The sequence below is a fragment of the Pan troglodytes genome, chromosome 8 (assembly GCF_028858775.2).
Source record: "Pan troglodytes isolate AG18354 chromosome 8, NHGRI_mPanTro3-v2.0_pri, whole genome shotgun sequence".
NCBI classification, from domain to species: domain Eukaryota; kingdom Metazoa; phylum Chordata; class Mammalia; order Primates; family Hominidae; genus Pan; species Pan troglodytes.
Genome location: NC_072406.2, coordinates 85,600,682 through 85,614,316, shown reverse-complemented (window position 1 = coordinate 85,614,316; position 13,635 = coordinate 85,600,682). Strand labels below are relative to the sequence as shown.

Sequence of the window (13,635 nt, the reverse complement as noted above, 5' to 3'; positions counted from 1 at the left end):
TCTCACTGTGTTACCCAGGCTGCTCTTGAACTCCCAGCCTCAAGTGATCCTCTTGCCTTGGCCTCCCAAAGTGCTGGAATTATAGGCATGAACCACCACACCCAGCCTTTAAGACAGGTTTTAAAATTTTTTTGTGTAATAGATCTGTCACCAGGTCTTTTTTTAGAGACAGTTTCTGTTTATTTTTGCTTTTGATTGGGGATAGTTTCCTGTTTCTTTGTATGCCTTGTGATTTTTTTCATTGAAAATTATACATTTGGGTTTGATAATGTGGTAACTCTGGAAATTGGATTCTCCCCTTTCCCCAGGGTTTGCTATTTTTTGTTACTGTATTTGTTTATTGTTTTTTGTTTTTGTTTTGTAATTGTTGTAGGCTGTCTCTGGGCCAAGGACCATATTGAGGTATAAACTTAAGGTCTTCTCAGGTCTTTTTGAGCCTGTGCCTTTCTCTGGGTGTGGGTGGCCACTTTCTAATTTTCCCCATATATGTAGTTGCTTTTGAATGTCCTTGTCTTTAATGTCTGCCCCCCAAAGGGAGAAAAAGAGAAAAATGAAGGGTTGGGATAAAGACACACGTACCAGACCTTTCAATCCCCTGGACGTCACTTCACCTGGAGAGGGAGAGACTTGCAACAATTGGGGGAGGTGCAACAATGGCCCCTGCTTCTTTGTCTATACCCCTGTGATCAGAAGCAGTGTTCAGTAATCAGCACAGATATCTCATATTTGGAGGATAGGATACTTCTTTTGCCTATCCTGGCTCCCACAGGCTATGTGCAGGCTCCTACAGGAACAAATGCACACTCGCCTCCCACAGGATGGGTAGCTACTACTGTGCTAAGAGCGAAAATTGAAATAGTCCAAATTGCCATCCAGGTTTTCCTCTGGAAGTTGCAAACCTTCAATAGACTCCAGAATTCCAAAATAGTTACCTCAGACAGCCTGGGTGGGGAGGCAGATTTCTGGTGCTTCCTACTCTGTCTGCCATCTTCCCAGAGTCCTTTCCCAAGCAACATATTTTTAAACTTTTAAAATATTCATATATACAATTCACCCTTTTAAAGTGTACAATTCAGCTGTGCATAATCCCAGCACTTTGGGAAGCCAAAGCGGGAGGATTGCTTGAGCCCAGGAATTTGAGACCAACCTGGGCAAGATGGCAAGACCCCGTTGCTACAAGAAAATAATTTTAAAAATTAGCTGTGTGTGGTGGTGCATACCTGTGGTTCTAGCTGCTTGGGAGGCCAAGGCAGGAGGATGGATCATTTGAGCACAGGAGTTCGAGGTGACAGTGAGCTATGATTGTGCCATTACACTCCAGCCTAGGTGACAAAGTGAGACCCCCGTCTCTCAAAAATAATGTGTACAATTCAGTGGTTCTCAGCATACTCACAAATTTGTGCAACCGTCACCACAATCAATTATCGAACATTCTCATCACCCCAAAAAAGAAACCCCGTACCCAATCAGTAGTCATTGCTCATTCCTCACCCTCCTACCCAGCCCCTGGCAACCACTAATCTAGTTTCTGTCTCTATGGGATTTGTCTATTCTGGACTTTCCAAATGACTGGAATCATACAATGTGTAGCCCTTTGTGTCTGACTTCTTTCATTTAGCATACTGTTTCTAAGGTTCATCTGTGGTATAGCATGAATCAGTACTTCATTCTGTTTTGTGGCTGAATAATCCATTGTATAGTTATATTGCTTTTTTTTCTTCAGACAGAGTCTTGCTGTGTTGCTCAGGCTGGGGTGCAGTGGCACAATCTTGGCTCACTGAAACCTCTGCCTCCCGGGTTCAAGCAATTCCCCTGCCTCAGCCTCCTGAGTAGGTGGGGTTACAGGTGCGTGCCACCACGCCTGGCTAATCTTTTGTATTTTTAGTAGAGATGGGGTTTCACCATGTTGGCCAGGCTGGTCTCGAACTCCTGGTCTCAAGTGATGTGCCTGTCTTGGCCTCCCAAAGTGCTGGGATTATAGGCATAAGTCACCACACCTGGCCATTTATATCACATTTTTAAAAATTCATTCATCAGTTGATGGGCATCTGGATGGTTTTCACCTTTTGGCTATTATGAATAATGCTACTGTGAACATTCATGTTTAAGTTTTTGTGTGGACCTTTGTTCCCAACTATCTTGGCTATACACCTAGGAGTAGAATTGCTGAATCATCACCTGAGGTCAGGAGTTCAAGACCAGCCTGGCCAACATGGTGAAACCCCGTCTCTATTAAAAATACAAAAATTAGGCCGGGCACAGGGGCTCACATCTGTAATCCCAGCACTTTGGGAGGTCTAGGCAGGTGAAACACAAGGTCAACAGTTCAAGACTGGCCTGGCCAACACAGTGGGACAACTCTGTCTCAAATGAAAAGAATTGCTGGATCGTATGGTATATCTATGTTTAACTTTTTTTTTTAAGAGACGGAGTCTCACTCTGTCTCCCAAGCTGGAGTGTAGTGGCGCCATCTTGGCTCACTGCAACCTCCATCTCCCAGGTTCAAGCAGTTCTCCTGCCTCAGCCTCCCAAGTAGCTGGGATTACAGGCACACGCCGCCACACCTGGCTAATTTTTTTTTTTTTTGTATTTTAGTAGAGATGGGGTTTCACTGTGTTGCCCAGGCTGGTCTCGAACTCCTGAGCTCAGGCAATCCACCCACCTTGGCCTCCCAAAGTGCTAGGATTACAGGCGTGGGCCACTGCACTTGGCCTATGTTTAACTTTTTGAGGATCTGCCAAACTGTTTACTCAGGTGGCTGTACAATATTATAATCCCATCAGCAATAAAGTTTTGAAACTGGGGGGTTAATCTGATTAGATCCACAAAACAGCCTGCCCTGCAATTTGGTCATTTGCATTTTGTTTTTTTCTATGTAGCTGAAGACCACAGCATTTAACTTTTGCTGGCTTCCTGTATAATCTATAGATAACATGTCACCATGGTAACGGTCACTTAAGTTGGTTTTCAGGAACTTGGGGCAGCTCCTCTCCTGTTCAAACTGGTTGTGACCACTGACCTTTCAACCAGGCCTAAGCAAATGCCCAAGAGGTAGCCTTTTGACATCACAGGCTAAACACTCCACCCTCAAATGATGCTAATGTCACCATTTTCTGAACAGTCATCCTATGAAGTGCCATGAATCCTGACTACACTTGCGCAGATCAGTGGATGATTCATTTTCCCCCACTGCCAATCACCTTTCCCCATGCCTTAGACCACCCTGCTTCTCTAACCCATAAACATCTCTATGCCTTATTTTCAGGAGGCAGATATGAGAGCTATTTACCTGCCCCCTTGCTGGGCTGCCTTGTGGATAAATCTTTTCTCTTTTGCAAAATGTGTCATCACAGTGATTGGTTTACCCAGCACGGGCAGAACAAACCTGGTTGATAATTTTTCTCATCCTCGCCAATACTTACTGTCATTGTCTGTGTTTTTCACTATAGCCATGCTGGTGGATATGAAGTGGCATCTGATTGTGGTTTTCATTTCATTTCCCTTGTGACTAATGAGCCTATTTTTTGTGCTTATTGATTATTTGCATATCTTCTTTAAAAAATATGTATTCGAATACTTTGCCCATTTTTAATTTGGGTAATTTGTATTTCTGTTGAGTTGTAAAAGTTGTTTATATATTTTGGATAGTAGACTCTTACCTGATACACAATTCACAAAATATTTTCTCCCATTTCATAGGTTGGCTTTTGTTTTCTTGATGGTGTCTTTTGATGTACAAAATTTTTAAATTATTTTTTCTTCAAGACTTAAAACATTTTGGCTGGGCATGGTGGCTCACGCCTGTAATCCCAGCACTTTGGGAGGCTGAGGCAGGCAGATCACGAGGTCAGGAGATCGAGACCATCCTGGCTAACACAGTGAAACCCCATCTCTACTAAAAATACAAAAAATTAGCTGGGCGTGGTGGCACGTGCCTGTAGTCCCAGCTACTCGGGAGGCTGAGACAGGAGAATGGCGTGAACCCAGGAGGTGGAGTTTGCAGTGAGCTGAGATCGCACCACTGCACTCCAGCCTGGGTGACACAGCGAGACTCCATCTCAGAAAAAAAAAAAAAAAAAAGACTTAAAACATTTTAATTGATACAGTTGTACATATTTACGGGGACAGTGTAATGTTGTGATACATGTACACAATATGTAATAAATTAGGGTAATTAACATATCCATCATCTCAGACATCTTTTTTTGTGATGAGAAGATTCAAAATCCTCTCTTCTAGCTATTTTGAAATATGCAGTATATTACCATGAACCATAATCACCATTCAGAGCAATGGAACACCAGAACTTATTCTTCCTATCTAACTGTAACTTTGTATCCATTGACTGGCCTCTCCCTGTCCTCCCTCTTCCCTCCTCTTCCCAGCCTCTGGTAACCACTATTTATTCTCTACTTCTATTAGATCAACATTTAAGGCCAGGTGCAGTGGCTCACATCTGTAATCCATCCCAGCACTTTGGGAGGCCGACGTGGGTGGATCACTTGAAGACAGGAGTTAGAAACCAGCCTGGCCAACATGGTGAAACCCCATCTCTACTAAAAACAAAAATTAGCCGGGTGTGATGGCGTGCGCCTGTAATCCCAGCTACTCAGGAGGCTGAGGCATGAGGATTGCTTGAACCCGGAAGGTGAAGGTTGCAGTGAGCCAAGACCTTGCCACTGCACTCCAGCCTGGATGACAGAGCGAGACTGCCTCAAAAAAAAAAAAAAATTTAGGATTCCACATATGAATAGGATCATGCAGTATTTGTCTTTCTGTGCCTGGCTTATTTCACATAACATAATGACCTCTAGGCTCATTCAAGTTGTTCCAAATGAGAGGATTTCATTCTTTTTTATGGCTGAATAGTATTCCATTGTGTAAATTTACCACATATTCATTCATCTGTTGACGGACACTTAGGTTGATTCCATATTCTGGCCATTGTGAATAGTGCTGCAATAAACATGGGTGTGCAGACATCTTTTTGACATACTGATATATCCTTTGGATATATGGGATTGTTAGATCATATGGTAGTTCTGTTTTTAATTTTTTTAGGAACCATCTACTATTTTCCACAGTGGCTGTACCAATTTACATTCTCACCAACAATGCACTGCATGATGAAGGTTCAGTCAACAACAGACTACATATAGGACAGTAGTTCCATAAGATTATAACACAGCTGAAAAATTCCTATCACTTAGTACTTACTAATGCTAGATTTTTTATCATTATTTTAGAGTATACTCCATCTACTTATTGAAAAGAAGTTAACTATAAAAAGCCTAAGGTAGGACCTTCAGAAGGTATTCCAGAAGAAGGCATTGTTATAGGAGATAACAGCTCCATGTGTGTTATGCCCCTGAAGACCTTCCAGTGGGATGAGATGTGCAGGTGGAAGATAGTCATGTTGATTATCCTGAGCCTGTGTAGACTTAGGCTAATGTGTGTGTTTGTGTCTTTGTTTTTTTTAGTTTTGGAGGCAGGGTCTTGCTCTGTCACCCAGGTTGGAGTGCAGTGGTGGAATCATTGCTCACTGCAGCCTTGAACTCCTGGCCTCAAGCAATCCTCCTGCCTCAGCGTCCCAAGTAGCTGGGACTACAGGCTTTTGCCACCACACCACGCTAATTTTTAAGTTTTTTGAAGAGACATGGTCTCACCATGTTACCCCAGGCTGGTAACTCCTGGACTCAAGCAGTCCTCTTACCTCAGCCTCCCAAAGTGCTGGGATTGCAGGCCAGAGCCACCACACCTGACCTGTGTCTTAGTTTTTAACAAAAAAAGGTAAAAAGTAAATAATTTTATTTATTTATTTATTTATTTTTATTTTTATTTTTTTTTTTGAGACAGAGTCTCGCTCTGTCACCCAGGCTAGAGTGCAGCGGCGTGATCTCCGCTCACTACAAGCTCCTCCTCCCAGGTTCACGCCATTCTCCTGCCTCAGCCTCCCTAGTAGCTGGGGCTACAGGTGCCCGCCACCACACCTGGCTAATTTTTTGTATTTTTAGTAGAGATGGGGTTTCACCATGTTAGCCAGATGGTCTTGATCTCCTGACCTTGTGATCCACCCACTTCAGCCTCCCAAAGTGCTGGGATTACAGGCATGAGCCACCTGTAAAAATATGAGATAAATAGTACACCCGTAGAAGGCCTGTAAAAAATAATTTTTTAATAAAAAGCTTATAAGAACATACAGAAAATATTTTTGTATAGCTATAAGAGTCAAAAAGTTAAGAAGTTTAGGCTGAGTGCAGTGGCTCACGCGTGTAGTCTCAGCACTTAGGGAGGCCGAGGCAGGTGCATCACTTGAGCCCAAGAATTCAAGACCAGCCTGAGCAACATGGTGAAACCCCATCTCTACAAAAAATACAAAAAGGCAGGAGGTTTGCTTGAGCCCAAGGAGATTGAGGCTGCAGTGAGCCATGATCATGCCACTGCACTCCAGCCTGGGTGACAGAACGAGACCGTGTCTCCAAGGGAAAAAAAAAATGTTTAGGAAGCAAAAACGTTACAGTAAGCTAAATTAAATTTATTATTAAAAAGTTTTAAAATAAATTTAGTGTAGCCTAATTATATAGTGTTTGTTAAGTCTGCAGCAGTATACAGTAATGTCCTAGGCCTTCACAATTCACTCACTACTCATTCCTTCACTCACCCAGAGCAACTTCTAGGCCAGCAAGTGCCATTCATTGTGAGTGCCTTCTACAGGTGTACTATTTATCTTTTATGCCATATTTTTACTGTACTTTTTCTATGTTTAGATACACAAGTACTTACCATTGTGTTACAATTGCCTTCAGTATTCGGTATGATAACATGCCATACCTGTTTGTTGCCTAGGAGCAATAGGATATGCTCTATATGACTTAGGTATGTGGTAGGCTACGCTATCTAGGTTTGTGTAGATACACTATTTGCATTTCCATCACATTTAGTGATGTTGAGCATTTTTTCATATATCTGTTGGCCATTTGTATACTTTCAAGAAATGTCTATTTAGATCTTTTGTCCATTTTAAAATCAGATTATTTGTGGTTTTTTTTTTTTTGGATTTTTTTTTTTTTTTTTTGGTGTTGAATTTCTTATATACTCTGGACATTAACCCCTTGTCAGATGCATAGTTTGTAAATAAAGACCATGTATGACAGACACACAGCTAACATAATGAGGACACATTGAAAGCTTTTTCTCTAAAATCTGGAACAAGACAAGGATAGCCACTTTCACTACTTCTAGTCAACATAGTACTGGAAGTCCTAGCCACAGTAATTAGGCAAGAGAAAGAAACAAAGGGCATCTAAATTGGAAAGAAAGAAGTCAAACTTCCTGTCTGCAGATGACATGAACTTATACACAGAAAACCCTAAAGATTCCACCAAAAAACTGCTAGAAGTAATAAATTCAGTAAAGTTGCAGGATACAAAAGCAACATACAAAAATCAGTAGCATTTCTATATGCCAATAGTGAACTATCTGAAAAAGAAAACAGCAATCCCATTCACAATTGCTACAAAAAACAAAACAAAACAAAAACCCTAGGAAGTTTTAACCAAGTAGGCAAAAGATCTCTGCAATGAAAACTACAAAACATTGATGAAAGAAACTGAAGACACAAATAGTATCCTATGTTCATGGATTAGAATAATTAACATTGTTAAAATGTTCATACTTCCCAAAGTGCTCCACAGATTCAACACAATCTCTATCAATATTGCAATGACATTCTTCACAGAAATAGAAAACCCTCAAATTTATAGTTTTAGTTCTTACATTTAGGTCTTTGGTCCATTTTGAGTTATTTTTTGTATATGGTGTGAGGTAAGGGTCCAACTTCATTCTTTGCATGTGGACATTGTTTTTCCTTGTACCATTTGTTTAAAAGACTATATTACCCCCTCCCTCCCACATCCCAGTAGATCATCTTGGCACTCTTGTTAAAAATCAATTGACTGTAAATGTAAGAGTTTATTTCTGAACTCTCAATTCAATTTATTATTTTGATCTATATGGCTATCTTTATGTCTTTATTACTGTCTTCATTACTTGATTACTGCAGCTTTGTAGAAAGTTTTGAAATTGGGAAGTGTGAGTTTTCCAACTGTTCTTCTGTTTCAAGATTGTTTTGGCTACTCTGGGTCCCTTGCATTTCCATATGAATTTTAAGATCAGCTTGTTAATTTCTGAAAGAAAAAAAAACAGTTGGGGTTTTCATAGTGATTGCTTTCAATCTGTAGATCAATTTGGGGATGAGCAATACATTTGATTGTATTATTGTCAGAAATATGTTGGCTTTGGAAGTAACAAATTAGCTAATTAGAAACAAGTCTTTTGGAGTAATGAGAAAGGAATTTGTTGAGCTAGTGCATCATTTAATGGAGGCCTTTGAAACTCAGACTAAGGCATTCGAATTTTATTAGAAAGATATTTTTATAGTTTTTTTCCCCTGAAATTGGTTTGCGTATGTACATGATTTTATTATGATTCCAGTACTATTATATTTTCCATACCACTAAAGAGGGCTTTTTCCATACACAAGTGGATGTTTTAAATCAGTCAAAAAGTATTGAATGCCTTTCAAACAGAGTGGCCACTGCTAAGCACTGTAGGAGAATAAAAGAACTGTAACACACACACACACACGGGAGGCTGAGGTGGGAGGGTCACTTGAACCCGGGAGGCAGAGGTTGCAGTGAGCCGAGATCATGCCACTGAACTCCAGAGCAAGACTGTCTCAATAAAGAAAAAAAAAAAGGCCGGGCATGGTGGTTCATGCCTGTAATCCCAGCACTTTAGGCGGCTGAGGCAGGTGGATCACCTGAGGTTAGGAGTTCAAGACCAGCCTGGCCAACATGGCCCTGTCTCTACTAAAAATACAAAAATTAGCCGGGCGTGGTGATGGGTGCCTGTAATCACATCTACTCCAGTGGCTGAGGCACAAGAATCACTTGACCCCAGGAGGTGGAGGTTGCAGTGAACCCAGATTGCGCCACGGCACTCCAGCCTGGGCTACAGAGTGAGACTCCATCTTAAAAAAAAGAAAATTGTAACATACAGCCCTTGCTCTCAGGTACCCTACAGTTGAATGGAGATTAATTATGTTTAAGGAGGTGACATCTGTTATTTATCCTTGCTTGCCTAAGACCTTGAAGCAAAGTACTAAGTAGACCAAGATCATGAGCGATTTCTGGAAGAACAGCTCCCTATTAAAGACTTGGCCTAACCCAGCTTATTATGTAGAAAGAGTCTGTCATTTGCAAGTGGGATAGCTGTCTCAGTGCAAATTCACCCAAAACTCTCACTTGGGAAAAAAATCCAGAGAGAAATCCTTACTCAGTAGTGCCACAGTAGTTTTATTTTGAGAACCTTTATTACCTGTAACACTGCAACTTTCAAAAAATATTTCTCAATATTTATAATGTTTCTTTATTCATATAAATAAAAATTTTAAAATTTGACTCTGGTAACTATTTCCTAAGCAAAGGGCTTCCCAGGGAGAGTGGTTATGCGTGTGTATATATTTTAATTGTTTTGAAATGATCTCGAATGTATAGAAAAGTTGCCCAAATCGTGTAAGGAAGTCCCATGTCCCCTACACTCAGATTCCCAAATAGTTAACACTTTATTGCACTTGTTCCATTGCTCACTGTGTGTGTATGTGTGCAGGTGTGCATGCATGTACATATGTGTGTGTACATGTGTATGTATCCCTTGTTAGTCTTTTTCTGGACCTTTTGAAAGTCAAGAGAGCAAATTGAAGAGATGGTGTCTCATCACTCCTAAACACACTAGTGTTTATTTTCCCCTAAACAGGGACACTCTCCTACCTAACAACAAACAAACTTCCACATCAGGAAATCAATATTGGTACAACACTACCATCCAATTCAGATGAGATCGGGCATGTTCGGGGTGGTATGCGATTCACAGAGCTAATTCACATTTTGCCCACTGTCCTAACAATGTTGTTTTCCTTTCTGGTCCAGAATGCTATACAGAGATACATATTGAATTTAGTTGTCATATAACCTCAGTCAGAGACAGTTCCCAGTCTTTCTTGTCCTTGGATGGTCCACAACCTGAGTTCCTTTCATGGTAGGAAAACCAAAAAGGATGCTTTGTGTGTGTGTGTGTGTGTTTTTTTTTTTTTAGTGTGTTTCACCAGGAGGCTCACAATGTAGACTCCTCCCAACACTGGTGATGTTAACCATGATCACCTGATCATGTTGGTTGCCTCCATTCACTGTTTCCCCCTCTGTAATCAAGTAGTATTCCATGGAAGCATTCCAAAATCACGCCAGTATTCTATGCCTCATAGAAATCTACCCACCAGCCTTAGCGTCCATTGAAGACTCCTGCCTGAGTCATCCTCCTCAGTAGTTGTCAAATGGTAGTTCTCTATTTCCATCCTTCTCGCTACACTTCTGGGTTGGCATCCTACTTTGAAAGGGTTTTCCTTTTTCTCTGTATCAACACGGACTTGCATATTCCTATTTTATTCAATGGGTTGTAATCCGTTATCGTCGTTGTTTACTTCATGCTCAAATTGTCCCTCATTTGGCCCATGGGAGTCCCTTCAAGCTGGCTCTTAACACTGCAACAATTTAAAGTATATATACTGCTAAAATTCATCCGTGTTGTGTGTATGGCTGCAGTTCATTAACTTTGACTGCTTGTAATATGCCATTTTGTGAATATGCCACAGTTTATTGGTCCACTCATCCACTATTCCTTCGACGGGCACTTGGGTTGTTTCCAGGTTATTGCTATTGTGTTTTGCTATTCTAGCTCTTTAATGTTAAATTTTGAATATTAAAAATTTGTATTAACATCATAAACTTCAGGTCTGTTTATTGTACAAATATTGAGCACCTAGAAGCAGGGTCATTTTGCACTCTCATCAACAGGGCGTGACGGGCTCATTTAAAAAATATTGCATATTTCACGGAGAAATATTTAAATGATGTTTTCAAATCAGTTTAATAAAGGCCTTTTTCTTTAAACTTCCTTTTGCTTTTTTCCCTCCTATTATAGAGAAATATTGAAATCAAAGAGTCGAGAAAGCAAAATGTAAAGGTGGAAACCTATGCACTTAAACCCAACTCTTGCCAAGGTAAAGCATCCGCGGAAACAGCAGGCTCTCGAAGTGAGGAGGCTGCAGCCGGCGCTAGGGCGCAGGCGCAGAAGCTCAGTGTCTCGCTCCCTGCTCCGGCCCCAGAGGGTTATCGCGAGTCTTGGAATAAAGTTGCTCGTGCGATTGCCAAAAGTAAGTTCTCGCGAGAGGTAGTTGGTTGCTATAGTTGTCAAAAACATAACTGAGGCTGCTGCAGGTAAGACAGTGATCCCTCCTGAAGAAACCCTCTCTTCCCGGCCTCCCCACCTCAGCCCTGCGGCCACACCGCAGCCGTCACCCCGATCTTCTGCTCCCTTAGCTAAGGCCAGGCTGAAAACCCCGATATTTAGACCGAAAAGCCGCTCGCCCGGCCAGGTGCGGACTCTGCCGCCAACCCCAGCCCGGCGACCTCCACAGGAGCGCGGACGTAGACCTTCCTTTACCGCTTCTCGTCGGAGGCCTCCTCATTCTGTGCTGACTGCGCTTGTCCTCAGACCAGACTCAGTCACATCGCCTCCTTCGTCTAACCTTTTTCTCACTGGACTCTCCCCTTGCAGCTTCTTCCGAGCAGATGACAAGAAATGCGTGCCTTGCCGGGGGCAACAAGAGTCCCCACCCTAGCTGCCCTGACTATAACTTTAGTCCTATATCTTGCATTCATAATTCAAACACGACGCGAACGCCTCTTGTGTACAAGACATGGTGCCAGGCACTCGGGGCCCGTAAATATGCGTGAGACAGGTTACATGCCTTCAAGGGTGTAAATGAGCTCTCAGGACAAAGGCTGCATATTAATAATACCATTTGTGCAGTGCTTCATACTTAAACAGCTTTAATATCTTAGGGGATATTCACAATAAATGTGAAACAGGTTGGAAGTTATCCATTTTACAGAAGGTGAAACTGAGGCTTAGAGAAGTTAGGCATTTGCCTAGGGGCACATAGTTGTTAAGTAGGAAAGGTCTTTTGAATACCCAGTCTTCATAAACAGGACAGCTTGTGGTAATGCCACAAAAGACGTGTAAAGTGCTAAATGAATTCAGAGGAAAGGCAAGTTTTTCCGACTGGGAAGCTTCATGGACTAGGAAGCATTTGAGCTGGATTTTAAAGGATGAGTAGGATTTGCTGTAGAGACGGAGTGAGGAGAAAGGGAGAGATAATTCCAGGGGGAAGGAAAAATGCAAAGGTTCAAAAGCGACTAAATGCAGGTAATCTTTGAAAAATACTAAGCAAGAGCATAAGCTAGAAGACGGGAGTTGACTGGCACTGCAAGATCCTAGAAAGCCCTGGATGTAGTACTACATTTAACTACAGTTAAACTGTAGTGTTACAGTTTATTTGGTAGGTGAGAGGGAACAAGACAGTGATACGATCAGATCTGTACTTTAATAAGGTATTTATCTGCTTGTCTCTTCTCATTTTCTCCCTATTTCTTCTTACTCCACCACTGCAAGCTACTTGCTACTTGCTATGTGTGTTGTTTTGCCTCTGAACGTTTTAAAATCTGTTCCCTTTCTTGGAATATCCTTCCCTTTATTAAGACATAGTTCCAGCGTACTTCCTCCAAGATTTTCCTGGCATGCATATGTATTCTCAAATCCAGCTAGGTCCCAGCTTCATTCAGCACTTCCTTGCTGTATGACTGCTGGTAAGATAACAAACTTCTCTGAAGCTCAGTTTTTTTCAATCAAATAGAGATTTAAGAATCTCTTAGAAGGGAGGCTACATTTAAGATAATAAATGCGAAGCACACTTGGCACACTGGCTATAATCAGTTAATTTCCTTGCTTCTCTCATTCTTTTTATTTGTAAAAGAAAAAATAAATTTCCACCCCCCTTTTCCTCCCTGTGTGTTTCACTCCTCCCTTCTTTCCTCTGTCAGAGCACCTGTCTCACAGATTATGACTCCTGGTCTAGTTACACGTCTCTCGTCCTCACTAGATTTTAAATTTCTTGAGGTTAGAGAGTTCACATCTTATCTCTTGTATCCTCAGCACCCATCACAGTGCCAAGCTTAACAAATTTTTTCATTGAGCAATTCTGACAAAAGCAGGATGAATTAGAGTGAGAATCTGGAGTCAGAGACACCAGTTAGGAGGCTTTTGTTACAGTCTAGCAGAAGGGTAATGAAGGCCTAATGCCATATTATTGAAAAGGAAAGAAGACTGATACAAAAGGGCATTTCAAATGTACATTTGACAAAGAAGTTGTCAGTGCCACTAAAGCCCTTAAAGAGCCCAGAAATATGTTGTTGAACAAATGATTTGACACTTTTAGGTGACTGGAAAAATGCTGGAGTAGCTGAGAAGAGGCAGGATAATTATAAAGTCTGAAGGCTGTAAGATGTTGTTTTCTCTTTTCTATCACCAAGTACACTTAGCATAGTATGTCCTCAGTAAATGTTTGAATTGAGTTAGAAAATAAGGCCTTTTCAACAGGCACAGTGGCTCATGCCTTTTAATCCCAGCACTTTGGGAGGCTGAGGTGAGCGGATTGCTTGAGCCTAGCCGTCGAGACCA

At 41.5% G+C, this 13,635-nt stretch overlaps 1 protein-coding gene across 8 annotated transcripts in view; it reads left to right on the top strand.

Moving 5' to 3' along the window:
• CFAP70 (cilia and flagella associated protein 70) overlaps positions 1 to 13,635 on the top strand; it is a 125,474-nt gene that overhangs the window by 8,969 nt on the left and 102,870 nt on the right. For 4 of the 8 annotated variants that reach the window (XM_063780747.1, XM_063780750.1, XM_063780748.1 and 1 more), the window contains exon 1: positions 11,264 to 11,333. Coding sequence is in view for 2 of the 8 variants with exons in the window: in XM_054660235.2 (XP_054516210.1) it covers positions 11,090 to 11,269 (180 nt within the window). In the remaining 6 variants the exon portion in view is untranslated. Of the gene's footprint in view, positions 1 to 11,037; positions 11,334 to 13,635 lie in introns of those variants that run through there. The other 4 variants (XM_054660235.2, XM_054660234.2, XM_063780749.1 and 1 more) reach the window with 3 other exon arrangements.